Source organism: Lepidochelys kempii, chromosome 1, assembly GCF_965140285.1.
Source record: "Lepidochelys kempii isolate rLepKem1 chromosome 1, rLepKem1.hap1, whole genome shotgun sequence".
NCBI lineage: Eukaryota > Metazoa > Chordata > Testudines > Cheloniidae > Lepidochelys > Lepidochelys kempii.
Window position 1 is genome coordinate 280,109,844 of NC_136380.1, and position 21,526 is coordinate 280,131,369.

The 21,526-nt window shown below is 39.7% G+C and overlaps 1 protein-coding gene across 1 annotated transcript in view; it reads right to left on the reverse strand.

Moving 5' to 3' along the window:
* Nucleotides 1-21,526, reverse strand: part of OTOGL (otogelin like) — a 129,159-nt gene that overhangs the window by 72,199 nt on the left and 35,434 nt on the right. Inside the window, exons 20-25 of the mRNA XM_073338544.2 lie at nt 21,317-21,482; nt 19,786-19,860; nt 18,666-18,715; nt 17,753-17,915; nt 13,396-13,503; nt 11,621-11,759 (exon numbers count right to left, since the gene is read on the reverse strand). Coding sequence (XP_073194645.2) covers nt 11,621-11,759; nt 13,396-13,503; nt 17,753-17,915; nt 18,666-18,715; nt 19,786-19,860; nt 21,317-21,482 — 701 coding nt within the window. The remainder of the gene's footprint in view (nt 1-11,620; nt 11,760-13,395; nt 13,504-17,752; nt 17,916-18,665; nt 18,716-19,785; nt 19,861-21,316; nt 21,483-21,526) is intronic.

Sequence of the window (21,526 nt, forward strand, 5' to 3'; positions counted from 1 at the left end):
GAAGACACTTCACAGCCCCACATAACACCCAGTCCCGTGGTGCCCTTAAGAAGAGACTCCACTGAGCCAGCTCACAGCTTGTGTGGTTTTGGGGTTAACTTCTAGCAAGAGTCTGCTCAGGGAAGCACTGCTAGCTTATTGGTACCTAGGGGCAATGGGCTCTAATTAGGTTCGGGATCTTAAAGGCTTTATCATCAATACAGAATTAACTCAAATTATCAAAACTCGAGGTAACCCCTCTCATGTTAACCTGGCTTGAGTGAGAGGAACCACACTGCAAGTTAACACTCAGGTGATGTTTTCACTGAAAACAGCATGTGTGTGTGTGTGTGTGTGTGTGTGTGTGTGTGTGTACACACGCGCGCGAGGAGGCAGGTGCACAAACTTCCCAGTATGGGTAGACAAATCTGTGCTAGCTGGATTCCCACTAGTGCACTAAAAATAGCTGTGTGGGTGTTGTGGCTTTGGTGGAGACAAGCTAGCTACCAGAGCTCAGACCCAGAGGGTCAGGCTGCCACCCGAGCTGCAATATCCACCCTGTTATTTTTAGCATGCTAGCTCAAGCCCAGCTAGCACCAGTCTATCTGGGCTAGGAGGTACGTTCCTTGCTGCAGTGTTCAGTGTAGACATACCCTGAGAGGCCAGCCACCTCGAGTCAAAGGCACCACCACTCTAAAGGGTTTTTGCATATGAACAGGACTTGAGTTAGGAGGGACACAAGTTATAAAACAAGTTAACCCTGTAATGACAACAAGCCCAGTGAGGAACTGGATTACTCCCATGAAAGAGACAGCAAATTTGCTGACCAAAAGCCAGGACAGGGAGCCTTAAGGACTCATAAGTACTTTCCTGTTTGCTGGTTTATATATTAGAGATCATTTATGGAAAGCTGCATGGCAGAAATGCAGCCAGAAGTGGCCAGTTTGTATTGTTTCGGTTAAAACAAACTGAAATAAACCAGAAACCTCAGAAAGAACATTCTGTGTTTAAACCTAAGCCTTTTATGCACCTCTCCAGCCACTCAAACACTGACCCTGGCCCCCACTATAAAAATGCCCCTTGTGGGGCTCCATGTTTACTGTGTCACAAAACTTTCAGTATCAGATTTGCTCAGTTAACAAATAAAGACTTTTTTCCTCTAATTGCCAGCCCTGCCACTCCTCCACAGATCTGAAAGTAGCTGGGTTCTTTCCTTCTCACACAGCACCTTGAGTTACACCTGTGTAGTCCCATGATCTGCAAAGTCAGCAACCAGTGGCTCATGTGCCACCCTATTACTTTCAGGGGGTAAAGCCCAGGCGCAACTGCAATTTAGTAAATAATTCCATGGATGGTGCAAAAAAAAGAAAGGGGTCCAACTTAGACGATAACCTCTTCAGCACACGAACCGTCTTTTTGTTTAGTGTTTAGCACAATGGGGTCCTAGTCTATGACTGGGGCTCTTAGGTGCTACGGTAATACAAATAATCAACAATTATTAATAATCAGACTCACTCTCAGTAACCTGCTATAAAAAACTACTTTTGTCACTGATGTTGGTCGATACGTCTGAGTATACACAGAGAGCAGATCTAGTGAATAACAAGGTGTCATTTTTACATAGTCACTTTCCAAAGCACAGCTACTCTTTACCTTATTAGGTAAAATGTCCACAAAGAGGGATGTGCTACAATCTGTCATATGAAACCAGATAGATAGAAACTAGAAATAAAATGCTTTTCCCACTTCAAGAGAAACTAGGATCTTCCCACGTAAACTACCATATCCAGCCTGTTCCAACTTAATATCAGTTTCTTTGTGATAACATGGAGTTGCTAAGCAACATGGAAGGCAGAGTGTCACGGACCTGGGCACTCAGTCAAAAACTCATTGTCAGTCCTAACTTCTCAGAATGTTCTTTTGCTAGACTTCTCAACTGTACTGTATTCCATGCCTTTGAGATAAGAAAAATAAACTGCTACCACTTCCCAAATTTGTAATAATGCTTGGGAATGTTACATATTATTTCTGTCACAAATCTTCAGCTGCTATCAGTGCCAGCTAACGAGAACACGACGCTCATCTCAGAAAATCCAGCCCAATAAATGATGACTTGAAGTGAAGGTTGGTTTTGTTTTGGTTTGGTTTGTCTTTTTTTTTTTTTTTTTGGGGGGGGGGGTGAGGAAATCATTGAAATCCATCTGCTTTAGAGCTACATGCTCAGATAACCAGGATTAGTGGGACACTCAGTAATTAACTGATTTAAAGGCATACCGTCTCTCCATCTTTTCCAGGTCCTAATATCTAGGCTTACACTCTGTATGATGCACCAGCATGCCCTCTGGTAGTAGCACTGGACTCCCTACAGAATCTGGGGACAGACTGGAGATGGCACATAGTAAATCAAGTCCCATTTTACTTATTTTTGTCTGAGTTTACTACTTTTTTAATAATGATACTTGAAAGACAAAATATGGAGATTTGAAAATGTTGAAAACTGCACTTTTCTGCAAAAAAGTAGAACTTGTTTTACTCTTATCAGCTATCTCCAGGGGGATGCCACAAGCATAGTATGGACAAACTTAGCCGTTTCCCCTTTTTATACTTCATGAAAGCCCAGGCTTACTATTTGTTATTTATTGTGATGCGGTGCTCTAAAACCCCTCTGCAAGGCACCTAATGTTTAACTCCTGAAGCACTGTTGCTAATCTATTATTCGGAAAGACCTCAATCCTGCAAGATGCAGAGCATTCTGTCCCCAGTCCAGCAAAGCACTTAAGCATTAAGGCCTATATACCTTTGTGTTTTCTATAAATACACACACACATTGTTTACTGTTGTTTAATTTTAACTTCTTGCCTACCTGAAGCACAATGCTAATGGCCCCCAAAAGGCTTTGCAGGAGTTGTGTGCGTTGTTATTGGGAGTCACCAGATGGCACTGATATACACAGCCTCACAAGTTCTGAGAAATGGTTAAGAAGAGCTCAGAACTGGAGATGGGATGCATATAGGGAAGAAAAGGGGGTTCTCATCATGGAGGAGAGCACCAGAAAAGGAAAATGGAGAACAGAGCAGTGATATTGCTCACATTTCTACAAAAATTAACTCACTTCAATAAAAAAACATTTTAAAAATAAATAACATTTGGAACTACTAACATGCAAGCTAAATATCAACCAAACAATATGACACTTTTGTTACATTTCTCGCTTCCCACACATGCCTTTTCCTCGCCATTTTCTATGTCTATATTAAGTCTAATTTTGTTTGTTAAATCAGTGCTTTCTGGAGTTTATCTGATAAATCTCTTTGGCACTGGCAGAATAATGAATGATAACATTATTGAGTAGAAGGGCAGGAGCAGGGAGCAACTGCGGTGGGTGGGAAGGCTGTGGCAATACTATATGGAGAGGATTATTATTGCAGTTTCTAACTCACCCTCTGACCATTTTCAGATGTCTGATAATGCACTCAGGATACCCTCCCCAGAAGTGACTTCCAAAATATACCATTTTACGACCTTCATCTGATTTCCTATTCTGGGAGCTTTTTCTTGTAGTGCAGGGTTTTTATTTTAGCATAAGTATGTGTAAAGTCTAACAACTGGTTAGCGAATCTGACTCTATTGACAGTTCAGAGTGGTACTATGACAAGGGAATCTTTCCAGTTAATACGTTCCAAAGTTTATTTCTAAAAGAATGCTCTATTTTAATTAAATCAAAAATTCAAAACCAAAATGATGCAATCAGGTTAAAAGAAATATAGCAGGGATTTTTTTTCTTCTTTTTTTCATATTTTAAGAAAAAGTATGCATAAAATCATTTAAACAGATTCTCCTTTGTTTCGTTATTTAATTTTGCCCTGCTTGTGTATCAGATTTGGCATTTGCTTAGGTTACATTACAACAATCCTTTTCTAATTAAAAATGTGATATTCCCTAGATTAAGGTTTTGGGAATGTGTGGGTATCTGTTACCAAGTGATACGATCCCCAGCAGTATAAATTATTTTGAGATACAGAAGGTATTTAAACAGCACAGTTACAGATGTACTGATTTATTGCATGTTTAAATATTTAAATTTTCATTTATATGGAAGCATGCAGTATTATAAAGTGTATGTGATATATTATTTTTGTTAATGGACCATAAATGTGGTTTTAGTATTAACAGCTACTTTTTAGAGGTAGCTAATTTTCTTGCCACTGTGAAGATTTTGCTTTGTTCCTTAGTAAAGCAAAATGTAAGGTAAAAATGTAGAAATGAAATTATGACAGCAAGTTACTTTTCTGAAGTAACATATAAGGTATTTCTAAGTACCACAAAACATTGTCAATGACTACAAGTCCTAGACTTCATTACAACTTTTATAACAAAAAAAGTTAAAATTGGATCATTCAGACTGCTATACTGTAACGTCTAGTTTCTATGGATTCAGAAAGGTAGGATCTGAGGAGTTTTTCTGACTCAGCCCATAACAAATTTAATTCAGAATTAAACATTTTCCTATATTGCTCCTACATTACTCATTCTTAGAGTCTCACCCACACGGTCAACCCTAAAGCAGCATCTCCAGGTGGCCCATAAAATGTGGCCCACACTAACATCATTAACCTGACTCACATGCTTTGAGTTCACATATGGTAAAGGGCTCTCAGCAGTGAAATGACAACACACACAGTGATCACTCTAAGACAGATGTGTACAAGGTTATTTTTATTTATGGCTGGGAGTGCTATATTAATGGTCTATGGAACCTGACACACCAGAAGCGAGCAGTATTATCAGAACTCCAACTAGCCATTTTTATGGTGGTCTTGCTCTTCAGACAGGGAACAAATTAACATGTAGATTAAGGATTGCCAAAGTACACCTGCATGCCCAATTATAACACCAAAAGCAAAAACCAATGGTGAAAAAGTTAACTTTCTTCAAGCTGTGTGGTCACTGCTGAATAGCAAGGACCCATCATTTGGTCCCAACCTGTCGATCACACCACACCTCCTCAATAACTCCAGTCTCATGGCAAGAAATGTTGCTCCAGCCATTGCTGGAAACCCTCCATGCTAATCTGCACAAATTGAAAGCAATCCTTCCTTTGTTGGAGAACAAAAGTGATTCATTCACAGCATAATGTAATAGTCTGGAAAGCCAGATGGTGGAGACAGAAAGGCACGTAGAGGTAATTGAGTCTGAAATCATTGATCTGGAGAAAATGGAACAAGAGCATAAACCTATTGCCAGCTGTAATTGAATCTTCTGCTCACCAAGAGGATGGAACAAGTGGAAAAACAGGTACAAGCCAAAGTTATCTGGGTATTGAGCTTCCCAAGTGAAGACTAAAAAAGAGAGGGACATCTCTATAGGCTTGGTTAATAAGAACCTTGCAGGACTTCCAAAAATTGATATAAAAGAGGAGCTTGACTCCCACTGACTTTATTGGGCTTTGAAGCAGGCTCTGAGTATTAACACAGAGCTTTCATTCAAGGACAGGCTGATCTTCAGGCTACACAGACCCTTCAAAATTCTTCCTTGGCTGATATTCATCAGCGGGGCACATGACCTCTCCTACATCACTGAATGTGGAACTCTGTTTCTCCAAAGAGGACAGCCTTGAAGGGCTGCAAAATGCCAACACACTGGCATTGTGCAACCACTATTGAAGATGAGATTGAATTTCAGGAGTGAAAGCAGCTATAGAGGCAGTTATGCACTAATTAGATTAGGCCCTACATATATACCACACAAGTGGCCATTTTAACATAAATACAAAAGTACCAGGAAACAACCAGGAATGAAACAACTGAGGAACACATAGTCTAGACAACCTCAGTTATTTTACAGTAGAAAAATAGCACTGGGTTTACTTTCCTATGCTTTTAGGGAAAGATCTTCTATTTCGCTATAACACTCGGCTGGCATGAATTCATCAAGATTCAGATCTGCAAAAAAATGAGCAATTTACTTGATTTACGATGAAGTGAAAAAGATTAGTCGATCTGCACAGACTAGAGATTTTCTGCTTTGAAAGGATTTGTTAATTAAGGAAGATTTTAAATTGTTAGGGCTTAAAATAGACACGTTCTTTAAGAAGTCATACACAAGTGCAGTAACCTTTACGTGCACTAAATTCATAATGTTATATACTACATGAAACAAAATGTCTTGAAAGATGTTACTAATTAATGAGAAATAATGACCTCCTTGATTTTAAAATAAAAAATTGCTCCATTCAATTCTTTCACATGTTTTTCTTACCCAACAGAGAATATGTTTTTGAAACTTTTATAGAAAGCCTTTTCATTTGCCTGGTGTCATCTTAAACAAAAAGTGCTGATAATAATTACACTGAGTCTGTGGTTTAAAATGTCATAAGTTGCTGAAAGATTACATGTGTTTCCTTTTCCCCCCTCACAACACAAGCAGGTGCATCTTATTAAACTTTAACAGCAGGATATATTGATAATGTGTATAGTTTAAACACAGTGCATCAGATTCAGAAAGGCTAAATGCCAAGTCAAACAGCATCAGCCATTTAAGTGGACTGGCACAACTCACTCTCCTATCAACTGAGAAAACAGCTACAGTAGATTCAGGATAAAACTCAAGAACTCAGCCTTGTGTCAGTAAAGAACACAGCAATAAGTATTTGATAGCAACAGTTCCCAGTATTGTATTCTAATGCCAGTTTATAAACTAGCAGGAGCAAAGTGACCTATTTCTCAGCAGAAAAAAAAAAGAGTTGTATTAAGAGAAGGGACAAAATGATTACATAGTTTTTAAATATCAGACTATCCTTCTTTCCCTTTTACAGAGCACATGTTGCTCTTGGAATGACAAACACAGCGCCAGATTTTCTAATAAGTCAGTCTTGCCATTGGTTGCCCATAATGTGTACTCATGTTAAATGCATGTGCAGATCAGCTGTGCAAGTGTACAGCTAACCTATTTGAAATTCTGGTTCAGAATAGGCTGTTTAACCAGTCAAATTAATGTGTACATTTTAAAGTGGTGATTTTTTTTTCCTTGCAGAAAATGGGAAATGATATTTTGGAAGCCTACCGTAATACAATAAAAAAGTACAGTATAACCTCAAAGTTATGAACACCAGAGTTATGAACTGACCAGAAGTACTCAATCAGGTAGCAGCAGAGAGAATAAAACAAAATGCAGTACAGTATGGTTAAACGTAAACTACTAAAAAAAAAATAAAGAGAAAGTTTAAAAAAAAAAGATTTGACAAGGTAAGGAAACCCTGTGCTTTTTTTATTTAAATTCAAACGGTTAAAGCAACATTTTTCTTTAGCATAATAAAGTTTCAAAGTTGTATTAAGTCAATGTTCAGTTGCAAACTTTTGAAAGAACAACCATACTGTTTCGTTAAGTGTTACAAACATTTCTGAGTTACAAACAATCTCCATTCCCAAGGTGTTCATAACTCTGAGGTTCTACTGTAAATAGTTTCCATTCACTTCTTCCCCAAGAGCAACAAGTTAGAATTATCATTTGAAATTATTATATCAAATATGCTGCTGAATAAGCATAATGTTACTTTTTAGGGAACTACTCTGTAGTGGAGGTAGTGTGGACAAGTGGACAAAGCACAGACCTACCAGTCTGTAATATGGCAATTATATGTGTGCAAATGAATGAACGTGCAGAATTAGAGGCTGGGTATTAGGAGAATGTGAAGTAAATAGGGTAAAGATTAAATAATAATAATTTTGCTTCTGGCCTTGCTTTTAGTTTAAATAGGCTAAATAAGCAAGTAAGAGTATGTACGTGAAAGCACAAGGCTGCACCCTCTCTTCTTCCCCCCCACCCCCAAGCCGGTAGCCTTGAAGATAAGTGGCTAATAGAACAAGGGGTTGCTATGGTAACCAAGCAGCTGGCGGGGAGGGGAGAGGAGGGTGTAAGGAGGAGACAAAGTCTGCAAAAGAGGAACCATGGCCAAAAGTAACACTGCTTTTTAGCCCTTCCATCAGGTACAAAAGAGGTGGTCTTCTAGATCCCAGACTTAAGACTCCCCAGAACGGAACATGACCACATATTGGAAGGGGTGGTACCAGGGGAGGGACACTACAAGTATAATTAAGTTTGCCTAGAAGAGGGAAAAAAGAAGAGGGAGCTCCATAGGCGTGCAGAGCTAGGGGTTAGGAGAAGAAGACGGTTCTATTGGCATATAGAAATATAGTTGGGGGAGGGGAAGTGGAAAACTTTATCAGCGTATAGAGATAGCCAAATGGGTATCAAGGGCTTTGGAATATGCTTGCTTGTTTAGCCCCAATATACCCATTGAATTGCCTGCAGACTGGACTCTGGACTGTTATTTTCTGGCGAACTGTGTCTGGGAACTGAGAGGGAGGAGACTGGGTCCTGGCTGGATAAGCATGTGGACCACATGTTCATGCTCCCACAGGTAATATGCCAACCACACCGATATACATTACAAGCGATGTTTATTAAATATGATAGACAAAGTATATACTTTAATATTCAGTTGGAGTATCTATAGCACATATACTTCAGAGTTCCAGCTAAATCAACTGGATTTAATGAATAGGAAATAAAACAGTTTAACCTAATCCCCAGGACACATATTTAAAGCAGAAACCACCCATCCTTTCAGTAGGAGACACACGGAAACTATCTGATAAATCACCATCATCATCATAATTATGGAACAAATCAGTTCTTCACTGCCTCTAAATATTTTATAGACAGAATTGAACAAATAGCAATGTTATTGATTCTAGCAATCATCATATAGCGCCTGGCTTGTAGTAAACAATCCTTCTGCAGGGGTGGTGAAATCCTTCAGCACTTCAGTGCAACCCAAGGACCATGAACAAATTAGCTATTGTGAACCAGGCATATCTTAATTTTTTAAAAAAACAGAGTTTGAAAGGCTTCTAGGTAGGCCTACCATTGCACCTGTCTCCAACACAACAAGGATAGTACTGATATCACAAATCTACATAGGCAGCATTTTCATCACTTGTGTCATCTTGTTCACTGGATGAAAGGACTGCAGGCAATGTGCCATATGCCTTGATTATGTGACTGCCAACTTCATTCTTGAACTTTAGAACTCCATATGCTCCCAGTGGTTCATTTCCAAATTTTATATATATTTAATATGAAGAAGAATGGCAGGTGAAACTGGACTGGACAATGTGAGGGATCAGCAAGATAGTCACAGCCCCCTGAAGGTAAAGAGGCTAGTAAAGATTAGGCTATACACCTATCTGGCTGGATGATTTACAGATTAAGAGATGGCTATTAGTTTTCCAACTCACGCATGCCAAGATGGTATTACAAATAAGTTAACTACTATTTCTAGTTAGAAGATGCCCTGATGCATATCAGGAGTTTAGCTGAGAGTGATTTTGTTTTGACTTTTGGGAAAAGAGGATTGTAAATCATTATTTTGAATCGTACGTTGCAAACAGACATAAAAACTTCAGGCCATAGATCCCCAAAATGTAAGTTCACATTGTTCTTACTTTGATAATTTTGTTTTATTTCACACAGTTATGGCAATTTTGTAAAGTTTCTATGAAATGTTATTTTGAATAATAATGACTGAGAAGCTGGGCTTTTTATCAGAGAGTTAGAAGAACTAGGTCACATACTGGCATAGTAAGAATATTCTTTTATAGGACATTACTGGAATTCCAAAAACAGATTCTCACTTCTAACCACCACCATCAGCACCAACCAAGAAGAAGAAATAATTAGTGGTTTTTTAATAACAGGAGGATACATTTAGAAATGTCAGTAATGGTATTTTTACACAAAATAGGCAAGTAACATAAATATTTGCTATTAGGAACATTAGTATATAGTTGCCAGCCAATCATAATAAAGGAATTTGTGGTGTTTTTGTTAAATCAGCACACTTGAGTTTAATTAGACACATGCATTCAGGGTCTAATCCAGATCCTATTGGAGTCAATGGAAAGACTTCAACTGATTTGGGCATTGTGGATCAGGCCCCTAGAAACTATGCCAACCAAGTGTATTTTATGAAATGAACATGTGATATAAAACAAATAAAACAAACAAACAAATGCAAAAGCTGTATCTAGCTGCACAGTAGTTTCCATGCTAGCTGCTCTAACAAGAAAACAGTCTCTGGGTATGATTACACTGCAATTAGACACCCATGGCTAGCCCGTGCCAGCTGACTCAGGCTTGGGCTCTGGGAGCTCAGGCTAAGAGGCTGCAGAGTAGACATTCAAGCTCAGGCTGCAGCCCACGCTCTGGGACTCTCCCATCTCCCAGGGTCCTAAAGCCAGGGGTCCACCCCAAACCTGAACATCTACACCACAATGAAACAGCCCTTCAGCCCAAGCCCGAGTCAGCTAGCATGGGCCAGCTGCAGGTGTCTAATTGCAATGCAGACATACCCTGGGAGAGCAATACAGCTGTCATTTTGAAATTACATTGTCACTTTTTATTGTTTTCTGAGTCACAGAGGATATAGTGCAAAGCAATTACCTATATAGTTAGTTTAGAACAGTGGTTCTCTCAATCCGGGGCCCAGCTGTGTGCTAAAAAAAATTCAAAATTTGCCACTCTGATCTGAAAGGGGGCAGGGCTGGCTAAGGGGAAGACAGTGTCTTGCAGCCTGCTGGAGTGTTCCTGCCAGCAGGGAAGCTGGTGAGTGCTGCAGAGGGGCAGGGTGCGGGAGAGTGGGGTCTCTGGGCAGGTGTGTGGGGAGAGAGAGTACTCTGGGTAGTGAGGGGGGATGGGGCACTGGGAACTGGAGGTTTGTGGGGGTACTACAACACCCCCAGGTTTTAGGCTGACAGGTCCCACACAGTGAAGTATGGGGTCTGGCTGCCCAGACCCACGCTGTGAGGGTGTGGCGTCCGGCTGCCCGGCCCTGTGCCCAGGGCTCCGCTCCTGGCCCCACTCTGTGGAGGGGTCTCTGAGCGGGGGGCGCTGGGCATAGGGGACTGTGGGGCGCTTTTATGGGGGTGCTGTGGTTCTCAACCTGCAGCCCACAATGATAAATAGGTTGAGAACCACTGGTTTAGAACAAGCTAGCTAGATGCAGTTCTAGCTGGATGCAAATAATGGTTAGCCAATCTTAACCTGTTCCTATGCCCTGCTATTTGTTTTAAGGCTGACAACTTACTCAGCAAGGTTGAGTACAGAAAATAAAGACCACCTTTGCTACAAAGAGCTTAAATCTGAAAGATATAGATGGAGGAGCACAATGGGAACTCCAGTTGTGGGGATGGCTTGATGAGGGTGGAGTCTACACATCTCCTTGATTTGTTTTCCCTTATCATGGAAGGGCAGAGACAGGTCCTGTCTTTTATTTGTCCTTAGAGCACCTATGTACACTTTGGCCACTATATAAAAAAAAATCACCATCATCATATTCAAAATAATGTTAGCACAAAAAGCCATTTATAGGATAGTTCTTTATAGATTTCCCCCCAAAGTTCCCTTACATCTCTGTTGCATGCTATTTATTAAAGGCTCTTTCTAAATAACAACTATTGGTATTGAAAAAATGTAGAGGCTCCCTTTGCAAGTCCAGTTCTCTATTTTTTATTCTTTTTTTTTTTAAAAACACAGTGGAATATATGGAATATAAAAACAATGTGTGAACAAATTCTCCTACCTTCACTAAATAAGCTTGGCAGTCACTGACGTAATCATATTCCAACCCATCAAAAGTATAATAATGTCGATCCCCGTAAACCGTACACACAGCAGGACAAGGATAACTGGTGCATGTGAATATCCCTCGTCGACAAACACTATGAGGAAAAGATAATATAGTCCATAATGTCTCACAGAAAGGCTATTTTCCTTTCAAACCCTTATTTTTCAAAGAAGTTTTCTTAGTCTCCTTATTTTGACTTTGAAAAAAAACAAGGAAGGGGGAAACTTGCATGGCCATGTTAGCCCAGAGTTGTGCTGCATGCTGCCCCAGAACTGTAGGCTTGCCAGTGTTGCAGAAGTGGCAAAAGGGTGGCCTTAAACCCACATATTTGATAAAGATGTGCAGAAAATGAACATGAACACCCTACCGATTCCATGGCATGTAAGAGCATTCCTACCTCCTCCTCAGGGTGCACCGGCAGCATGGATAACTCCAGCACCGTGATACCACTCTACAATGCCTAAGCCAGGTCCTTAGAACACTAAGGACTTTCTGTTCATGATTCATTTTGATACATTTTTGAGACAGGATCTACATTTGTTCAATACACGGAACTCTCCTATTACTATCAATGGATTTCCTTGTGTCAAACGAGCCCCAAAGTTGCTCACATTTGGAGGGCCAAATTTTGCTGTCAGTTACATGAAGTTGTAAATGACAGCAAAAAAATCCAGAGCCTCTGCTTCTGCATGTGTAATTAATTTTCTGCGCTCATACAATTTGCTAGTAATATTTTCACACAGTCACTAATTTTTGATGGGACTGGAACACATGACTTATGAGGAGAGGCTGAGGGAACTGGGATTGTTTAGTCTGTGGAAGAGAAAAATGAGGGGGGATTTGATAGCTGCTTTCAACTACCTGAAAGGGGGTTCCAAAGAGGATGGATCTAGACTGTTCTCAGTGGTAGCAGATGACAGAACGGGGAGTAAAGGTCTCAAGTTGCAATGCGGGAGGTTTAGGTTGGATATTAGGAAAAACTTTTTCACTAGGAGGGTGGTGAAACACTGGAATGCGTTACCTAGGGAGGTGGTGGAATCTCCTTCCTTAGAAGTTTTTAAGGTCAGGCTTGACAAAGCCCTGGCTGGGATGGTTTAGTTGGGGATTGGTCCTGCTTTGAGCAGGGGGTTGGACTAGAAGACCTCCTGAGGTCCCTTCCAACCCTGACATCCTATGTGTATGCAAGCTGACTACAAAGCAAGTGCAAACAGGTTGTGTTCCTCAGTTATATTTTTTTCCACATGTGAGTTAGGGCATACAAAGTTATGTGTGTGCCAATGCAGGCCAGGTGGGAGATCTGTGAAAGGAATCCACGTGCTATATTTCCAATTTTAAAAATATTTTAAAGCTGTTTAGCTGTTCTATTTCCTTTAATATTTTGTGAACCATTTTTTTTCTTTCATGGTCTTGACTAATAGACAGATTCTGGTATCCTCACTCATACTATGTAGTACCTTGCCCTGCACATAGCCCCAAGCCTTATTGGAGGATAGCAATATAAGCTCATCCTAACTGTATCCTGAGCTACCAAACGACCAGCTTCCTCACCCCTGATTTTAGATTCAACATTTCTCCAGTATTCTTCTTCACAGTTTCTCTTTCTTGATATTTCCCTTCCTGTACCACCTTGTTTTTCAATGTAGTTACAAAATTTCTGTATTAAGTATAAAGTTCACTTTATTATCAGGAAATGATATTTTGGAAATATGTAAAACATAATAGTCACTTACCAGGTATAGCAAGGTGTAGCTATCACTTCTCCAGACAGATACTCCCAATCTTTCCAGGTACATGGACAACTATCAGGAACATAACATTTCCCTTTATGCTCTGCCATCCTTCAAAATAGAAAACAAATCATTGTTTAAAGTGAAAATCCAAGTACGTGAGCTTAAACTAACCACCGAAAGCACAGTTTTTCAGCTCTGGTCAATAGAACATTGCCGGTCACTGGAGAACTTTCTGGTGGTCCAGAGAGCTGGCTGATCACATTGTGCTGCCTTCTTACCTCCAGCTGCTCAGCTACATAAAAGAACAGCTAAAATATACTACATGCTTTCCTGATATTATGCTCTAGGAAAGCAATTGCTGTAGCTGCTGTTGTGGCTGAGTGGGGAAGTGGTTCATGCAAATGAAAATAGATGCCATCCACACTACAAATCAGTTTGAGGATCCCTCACTTAAAAATTTAAACAAAGTTCACAGTAATGTTTTCCCAGTATTATCACCAGCATTAAGGATGAGTTTGGTTGTTTTTTTTTTTCAAATGAATTAATAAGATGTGATGAGTCACCCTGTTACCCTCTGCTTCCAAGAAGAGGGAGTCTTGTTTGTACTTAGCTCCCTAACACCAGCAGCCTGTTAGCCACTCAAGCATTCTTCTCTGAGCTATGCCAGCCTTTACTTTGCCTTGCAGGTTAACAACAGGTGCATCCCAGTCCCTGAGTCCCTTTGAAGCAATCCCCTGCGATAGCCAACCCGACCCTGGCTACTCACAGAAATATCAGGTTTGCTGAGCCTAAGGGAACATTATACACACACAGCTTGTAAGATTCAGCTCAGAACCATCCCTTTGCTTAACACCACAGCACTGAGATATATTTATAGTGAAAACAAGAATAAGATCATCATCAAAGATTAGAGATTAAGCAGATCGTAGTAAGGATATTGGAAACAAATCATAGAATCATAGAAATATAAGACTAGAAGAGACCTAAGCAGGTCATCTAGTACAGTGCTCTGCACTTAGGCAGGACTAAATATTATCTAGACCATCCCTGACAGGTGTTTTTCTAATTTGTTCTTAAAAATCTCCAATGATGGAAATTCCACAACCTCCCTTGGTAATTTGTTCCAGTGCATAACTACCCTTACAGTTAGGAAGTGTTTCCTACTGTCTAAACTAAATCTCACTTGCTGCAATTTAAGCCCATTACTTCTTGCCCTGACCTTGCCCAGTGGTTAAGGAGAACAACTTATCACCCTCATCTTTTTTACAACCTTTTATGTACCTGAAGACTTATCAAGTCCCCACTCTGCCTTCTCTTCTCCAGACTAAACAAACTCAATTTCCTCAATCTTCCCTTATAGGTCATGTTTTCTAGACTTTAAATCAGTTTTGTTGCTCTCCTCTAGACTTTCTCCAAGATGTCCACATCTTTCCTAAAGTGTGATGACCAGAACTGGAAACAATACTCCAACTGAGGCCTTATCAATGCCAAGTAGAGTGGAAGAATTGCATCCTGCTTACAACACTCCTGCTAATACATCCCAGAAGGATGTGCACTTTCTTGGCAACAGTATTACATTATTGACTCATATTTAGTGTGTGATCCACTACAACCTCCAGATCCTTTTCTGCAGTACTCCTTCCTAGGCAATTTCCATTTTGTATTTGTGCAGTTGATTATTCCTTCCTATGTGTAATACTTTGCTCTTGTCCTTATTGAATTTCATCCTATTTATTTCAGATCATGTCTCCAGTTTATCCAGCTCATTTTGAATTTTAATCCTACCCTCCAAAGTACTTGCAAACCCTCCCAGCTTGGTATCGTCCACAAACTTTAAATGTACTCTTTGCCATTATCAAAATCATTTATGAAGCTATTGAATAGAACCAGACCCAGGGCAGAGCCCTACAGGACCCCACTCTATATGCCCTTCCAGCTTGATTGTTAACTATTGATAAGTACTCTCTAAGTATGTTTTTCCAACCAGTTGTGCACTTGCCTTACAGAAGGTTCATCTAAGCTATATTTCTCTAATTTGTTTATGAAAAGGTCATGTGAGACAGTATCAAAAGCCTTAAAGTAGAGATATATCACATCTACTGCTTCCCCTCTATCCACAAGGCTTATTATCCTGTCAAAGAAGGATATTAGGTTGGTTGACATGATTTGTTCTTGACAATTCCATGTTGACTGTTACTTATCACCTTTTGTTCTTCTAGGTGTTTGCAAATTGATTGCTTGATTATTTGCTCCATTATCTTTCCTGGTAATGAAGTTATGCTGACTGGTTTATAGTTCCCTGTGTTGTCCTTATTCCCCCTTTTATAGATAGGTACTATATTTTCCCTTTTCCAGTCCTCAGGTACATATAAGACAAAATCATAACACACTTGCAAGAGACTAAACTTAATTAATAGGTTAACCTCCTGTCTAAAGAAGTGTATCTCACCCAAAGTCCTTTTCAGCATTTTCAGCTGGCTGAGATCCCATTTTCCTAAATGTAAACAGCAGCAGGATGACAGAGTATCTTCTTTATTCCCCAAATACAGCCCAGCAAACCTTTGAAGTGCATCTCAAGATAAGGTTCTCTTCCCCAGCTATGTTCCTCTACCTGTTAGTTCCTATCTGAAATTCTGCATTCAGCTCAGACAGGTATTGTGAATGAGACAATACTTAAATTTACATTTAAACAACCAGACAGATGGACACATATCTCTTATCTGATAGAAAAGCTATTTTGCACATCTGATGGTGACCAGTACCTTAGAAAAGATTTTAAAACTTTTCAGTATGTATGTATACACACACACACACACATTACTGCTTTCATACTACTTGCACTTATATTTCACAAAAATATTAATAACCAGTGTGACATGGGCTTTCCTTTGAGACCAGAACATACATACCAGAATCAGGATATTCTTGTACCCATTTGCCAGTTGACATTAAGAGGTTCTTCAGTCACATAAGATATAAAACTAGTCTATTGTTTTCTTTAACTCAATGGCAGGGAGAAAGTCTTTAATAATGGGGTTTTCTTTTTAAAAATTAAACAGAATTGTTCACAATTAGAAGGAGGGGTAAAGATTAGCCTCTGTTCATTATTATTTCTTGTTCCTCAACATCTCTTCCTAACACCTGACTATATCAACTGAGGCTAGTACTAGTGCCTTACAATTGCAAATCTATAATAAGTCTGTTACCTTCCCAGGACTTTCTTTAAGTCCCACTCCATCTAAACTGGATATCAATAACATTTTTTTCTGTAAAAACAGAAATAATTTCTAACCCTCATATTTTGGAGATAACACTATTCTATTCTATCTGACTTTGGACTAGAAAAGCAAATTGACCCCTGCATGCCTGAACAGTACAAGGAAATACAGAAACATAATTTCCCACTAATTATGCACTAAATATGAATTTATTTTCCATGCAACAAAGTGAATGCTTAATCTTTAACTAAATCAACCAAGATTTTAATGTTTATCATCACAGTTTCATCCAACACAATCTGAGATGGATTATGGTGGTTAAAACAGGTAAACAGAGTCACATCATTTTCTATCTGTAGTACACATATATCAACTGTATGTCAGTGTGGCAGATTTGGAACTGCCTGTACAATTAATACTGTATTGTGACCAGCATATTGTGATGTGTATTGCATCCGTATGTTGAGTTAATTCAATAGCATGATTTTCAAGAAATGCATCCAAGAAGGGGGGCAGGAGTGGATCTGGATATACATTTTGCACCAAACACTTGAGAGACAACGCAAGAACCATTTTCTTTGATGCTCTGGCTCAACCTCTTGCGGAGATCACCAGACAGATCCCCCAGAGGGTAAGACTGGCCTGCCTAGGGCTCTAGGGGAGGCAGAAATAAATGGAGACCTTTTGTTGTTTTAAAATCCTTTACTCTTATGTTATGCTTTGTTCCTATTGCTAAATAAATATATTTATTATATTAGCTTCCCAGTCAGACTAGTTAGGGTACACACAGCTGATGCACAGGGTCCTGTAGCCTGGGACCTGATCTAAGATTGGGAGAGCAGCAGGATTCTGTGAAGAAAAGGTAAGGCATGAGGCCTAGCACCTGTGGGGGGGTGCACTCACAGAGATAACAGAAAGGGTCAGTGATACAGCTATTCAGGTAAGCATGACAATCACTATTTTACATCCCAGGAAAAAGACAGCATGATAGATTCAAATGTTTGCAAGCAAAACAGAAGAAGGCAATTTACGAATTGAACTATCTGAAGAAAAAAAAGAAGATAGTATGCAGGGGGTCCCTGTGGAGGAAAAGTATTCCTGTCCCTCTGGCTCTACTAAACACTCTGACTTACACTTACCCTGGGGGGCAGATACAACCACTTGCACATGGAGGTGATGGCACACAGGTGAAGTTCATGGCAAGGTTTGCACAGGAGATCTCACAGTTCACACCAGCTGCTGGTAAGCCAGGCACTGAATATCTGCAGTCATAGTATATTTTTCCTTCAGGGCACGTGTGAACTTCAAATGTAAAATGCAAATTGAATGAGATCAGCTTCTCCTTTGCACTGAAAGTTTCTAATTTTTTTAGTTCACAATTTATTTTTAAAAATATTGTAATTAATAAAATATACTATTTAAACTAAATGCGTTTTGTATGTGTTCAACTGCAGTTAAAGTGAAAATTTGCATTTTTGTTTATATTCTATGTAATTATTTCATTAAGAATATCTATTAACTAAGGTCCAAAATTGAAAACTTCAGTGCCTAAAGTTAGGCATCTAAAGCAAGGCACCAAGGACCTGCTCCACAGCCTATTATAGTCAATTACCAATCACTTCAGTGTGCTTTGAATCAGCCCTTAATAAAGTAGCTTGATTTTCAGAGGTGTTGAACACTCACAAATTCCAGCAGAAATCCAACTGAAATTTCACCTGCTCTGCACCTCTGAAAATCAGGTTTCTTCCCTTTAGATGTTTTAATATGGAATTTGGGGGGTTAATTTTAGGCACCCATGTTTGAAAATTGTGGCCTATGTCTTACAAGAGGTGCCTTTAAAAATTCTGCTTAAGTGACTTAGGAATACAAGTTGTATTGAAAGTCAGTTAGATCAAGATAAGTAACTCTAGACTGAAAAAATAATTGTCATAAATAGTGGTGATATTTAGCATCTGATGAGATGTATATGAATATAAAAAAGCAAATGAATGAATACTTGACAGCAAATATTTTTCCTGTGAAACTGTAAAATAAGACAAGAATATAAATCACCTGCAGTTGTAGCAGTTTCAGTGCATTTCATGGTTCCATTCAAACACTGGCTGGTGTAAAGAAAACAAACCATCTTTATTCCAGGAAAAAATAAATCACACAACTGCTGTGTACGTGAGAAAACAACTTAGCAATTATATAGCACTCAAAAACACTACCTAATTTAAACAATCTAAATCAAGAGGGAAATGATCATTAAACTTTAGGAATCTAAATCTGTCCACAATTCTGTGTGTAACTTATTTATATTGATTCAGGAACTGGGTGTCTCAGGGTATTGGTAATGTGATACAGGCCTACTGTGCATGTGCATAGGCCCCCATTTTTGAGAAATAACAGGAGACAACTGGGGTGGGGGGGACTAATCAGCACAACAGTGCAACACCACTCGCTTAAATTTGGCCTAGCCACCCCCCTGTCATGACGGAGCCAAACCTCAGCAGCATTGCGGCCTAGTGCGCTGGGTCACACCCCATTCACTGAAGTTTGGCGTGGCCACCTCTCTGTCATAATAGGGGGGCGGCCACACCCAACTGATCAGCCTAAACCCTGGGTCTCTCAACACCACTTATTGAAGTTTGGCAGCCACACCAAACCTGAGCAGAATGGGGCCAAGTGAGTGTGAAGCAAGTGGAGCTGGACAGCCAGGATCAGGAGGAGCCACCTGAGCTCAGAATGGGAGTGGAGGGCTGAGCCGGGGGGACACAGGGAAGAAAGGGCAACTTTGAGTGGCTAAGAAAATCCCAGAGGAGATGGGTGAGGTTGAGTTGTTGGCTGGCTGTGGGGTGACTGAGGAGTGTTGGGAGGGGCTGCAGGGTGAGATGGGTTGTGGCAAGTAGGGGGCAATGGGGCACGGTGAAGTTGGGGCGAGTGGCGAATATTGAGTGGTGGTGGGATGAATTGTTTCTTTGGGTTTATGAGTTCTTTATTAAGAATATATTAAATCCAGTTTCTTTCAAGATTTCCTTTTCCAACATTGAAATAAACACGGATCTTGAAGCAGTTAGGCCCTGATTCTGAATTAAGAACCACACAGGCATAGGGGTCTGTTCATACAATTCTACTAGCAGGATCAGGGCCTGAGTGAGTCAAAGATTAAACACTTAATACCAAAACCTACCAGGAGCCTGACTGCGTGGGCAGGATTTCCCCAGGCTGGAAGGTTCTGCCTTTGTAATAACAACGACAGCTAGATCTGTGAAAACAAAGCTTATGCATATGGGTATGAAAACTATATGAAATAGGATATAAGGATATTTACTCTTCAGATCCTAACTAAGTTGGATAAACACGCAGTTTAATTCTCTAACTGACCTGCTTATTTATATTTACAGTGCAAGCTTAACCTAAGGCAAGAATTAAGGGGTGAAATATTGGCCCTATTGAAGTCAATGGGTATTTTGCCATTGACTTCAATTGGGCCAGGATTTCACTCATATCCTGTAATGATCTTCAAATTACTTATTTGCTGTTTCTGTGTGTTGCAGCCTCACAGAAAGTAGCTTTTCTTCCTGGTTACAGGATGAGTAAGGCAGGATGCAGCCTGACTTAGGAACATAGGAATTGCCATACTGAATCAGAGACTCAAGTTTCATCTGGTGTAGTATCCTGTCAGACAGTGGCCAGAACCAGACACTTCAGAAGACAGTATAAGAGCCACTCAGAAAGCAGCTGTGGGGTAATCAGCTTCCCACATTGATTTCTAATAGGTAGAGATTGGCTAAAACCAAAAGGTTTGCTGTCCTTTCCAAAACTGTTATTGTCATTAATTGTAACAACTCTGGATATTCTTGATAACCATATAAACTTCCAGTCCTTTTTTTGGAATCTTATTAAGTTCTTGGCCTCAATGACTTCCTGTGGTAATGAGTTCCACAGTTAATTACATTCTGTGTGTGAAGGTACTTCTTTTTATTGATTGTGAACTTCCCACCTTTTAATTTAATTGAATGTCTCCTTGGGCTTCTGTTATGTGTAATGGAGAACAGACGTTAAAGATCCACCTTCTCTATTATTTGATACACCTCTATCACATCGCCTCTCATTTGTCTCCTTTCTACTGTAAACAATCCCAATCTTTTCAATCTCTCTTCATATGAGAATTTTTCCATGACCTTGAACATTCTCATCGCTCTTCTCTGAACCACTTACAGATCTGCAAAATCTTTTTTTAAAACTGGGTGACCAGTACTGCAAACAGTATTCCAGGAGAGGCTACACCATTGATTTATATAAGGGCATTATGATAGTTTTATATTATTTGCTATCTCTTTCCTTATGTATTCTAACATTCTGTAGCTTTTTTTGACTGCTGCTGTGCATTGAACAGAGGTCTTCAATGAGCTGTATACAGTGACACTGAGGTCTCTTTCTTGAGCTGATATAGTTAATTTAGAACCTTGTAAGGTGTACGTGTAGTTTAAATGTTTCCCTCCAATGTGCATTACTTTAAATTTTCTGACACTGAACCAGTAAATCACTTGTCTTGTTGGCCATCCATCACCAATTACACTATCAGCAGCCAATAACTGGTTCAGTAATAGTGGTGGAGAAAGGGGAACACAAAATGAGATGCAAGAAAGAGTTCTGTTTTTAAGTCTTGCTGCAAAGCGACAAACACGGTATATTCAAAACAATGTAATATGACTTACACTGGCACACAAAAGTTGATTGATTCTTCAAAGTATTTTCCATCAGGGCAATTGCATCCTTCAGCACAGTCGTCATTACAGACATGCGGGGCAGAAAGGGAAGAACAGGAGTGTCCGCAAAAAGAAGAGCACCGATGATACAGCATACCACTTCGGCACACTAGAGCTAAGGGGGAAACATCATCATCTTATGAGGTTGCAATAAATACA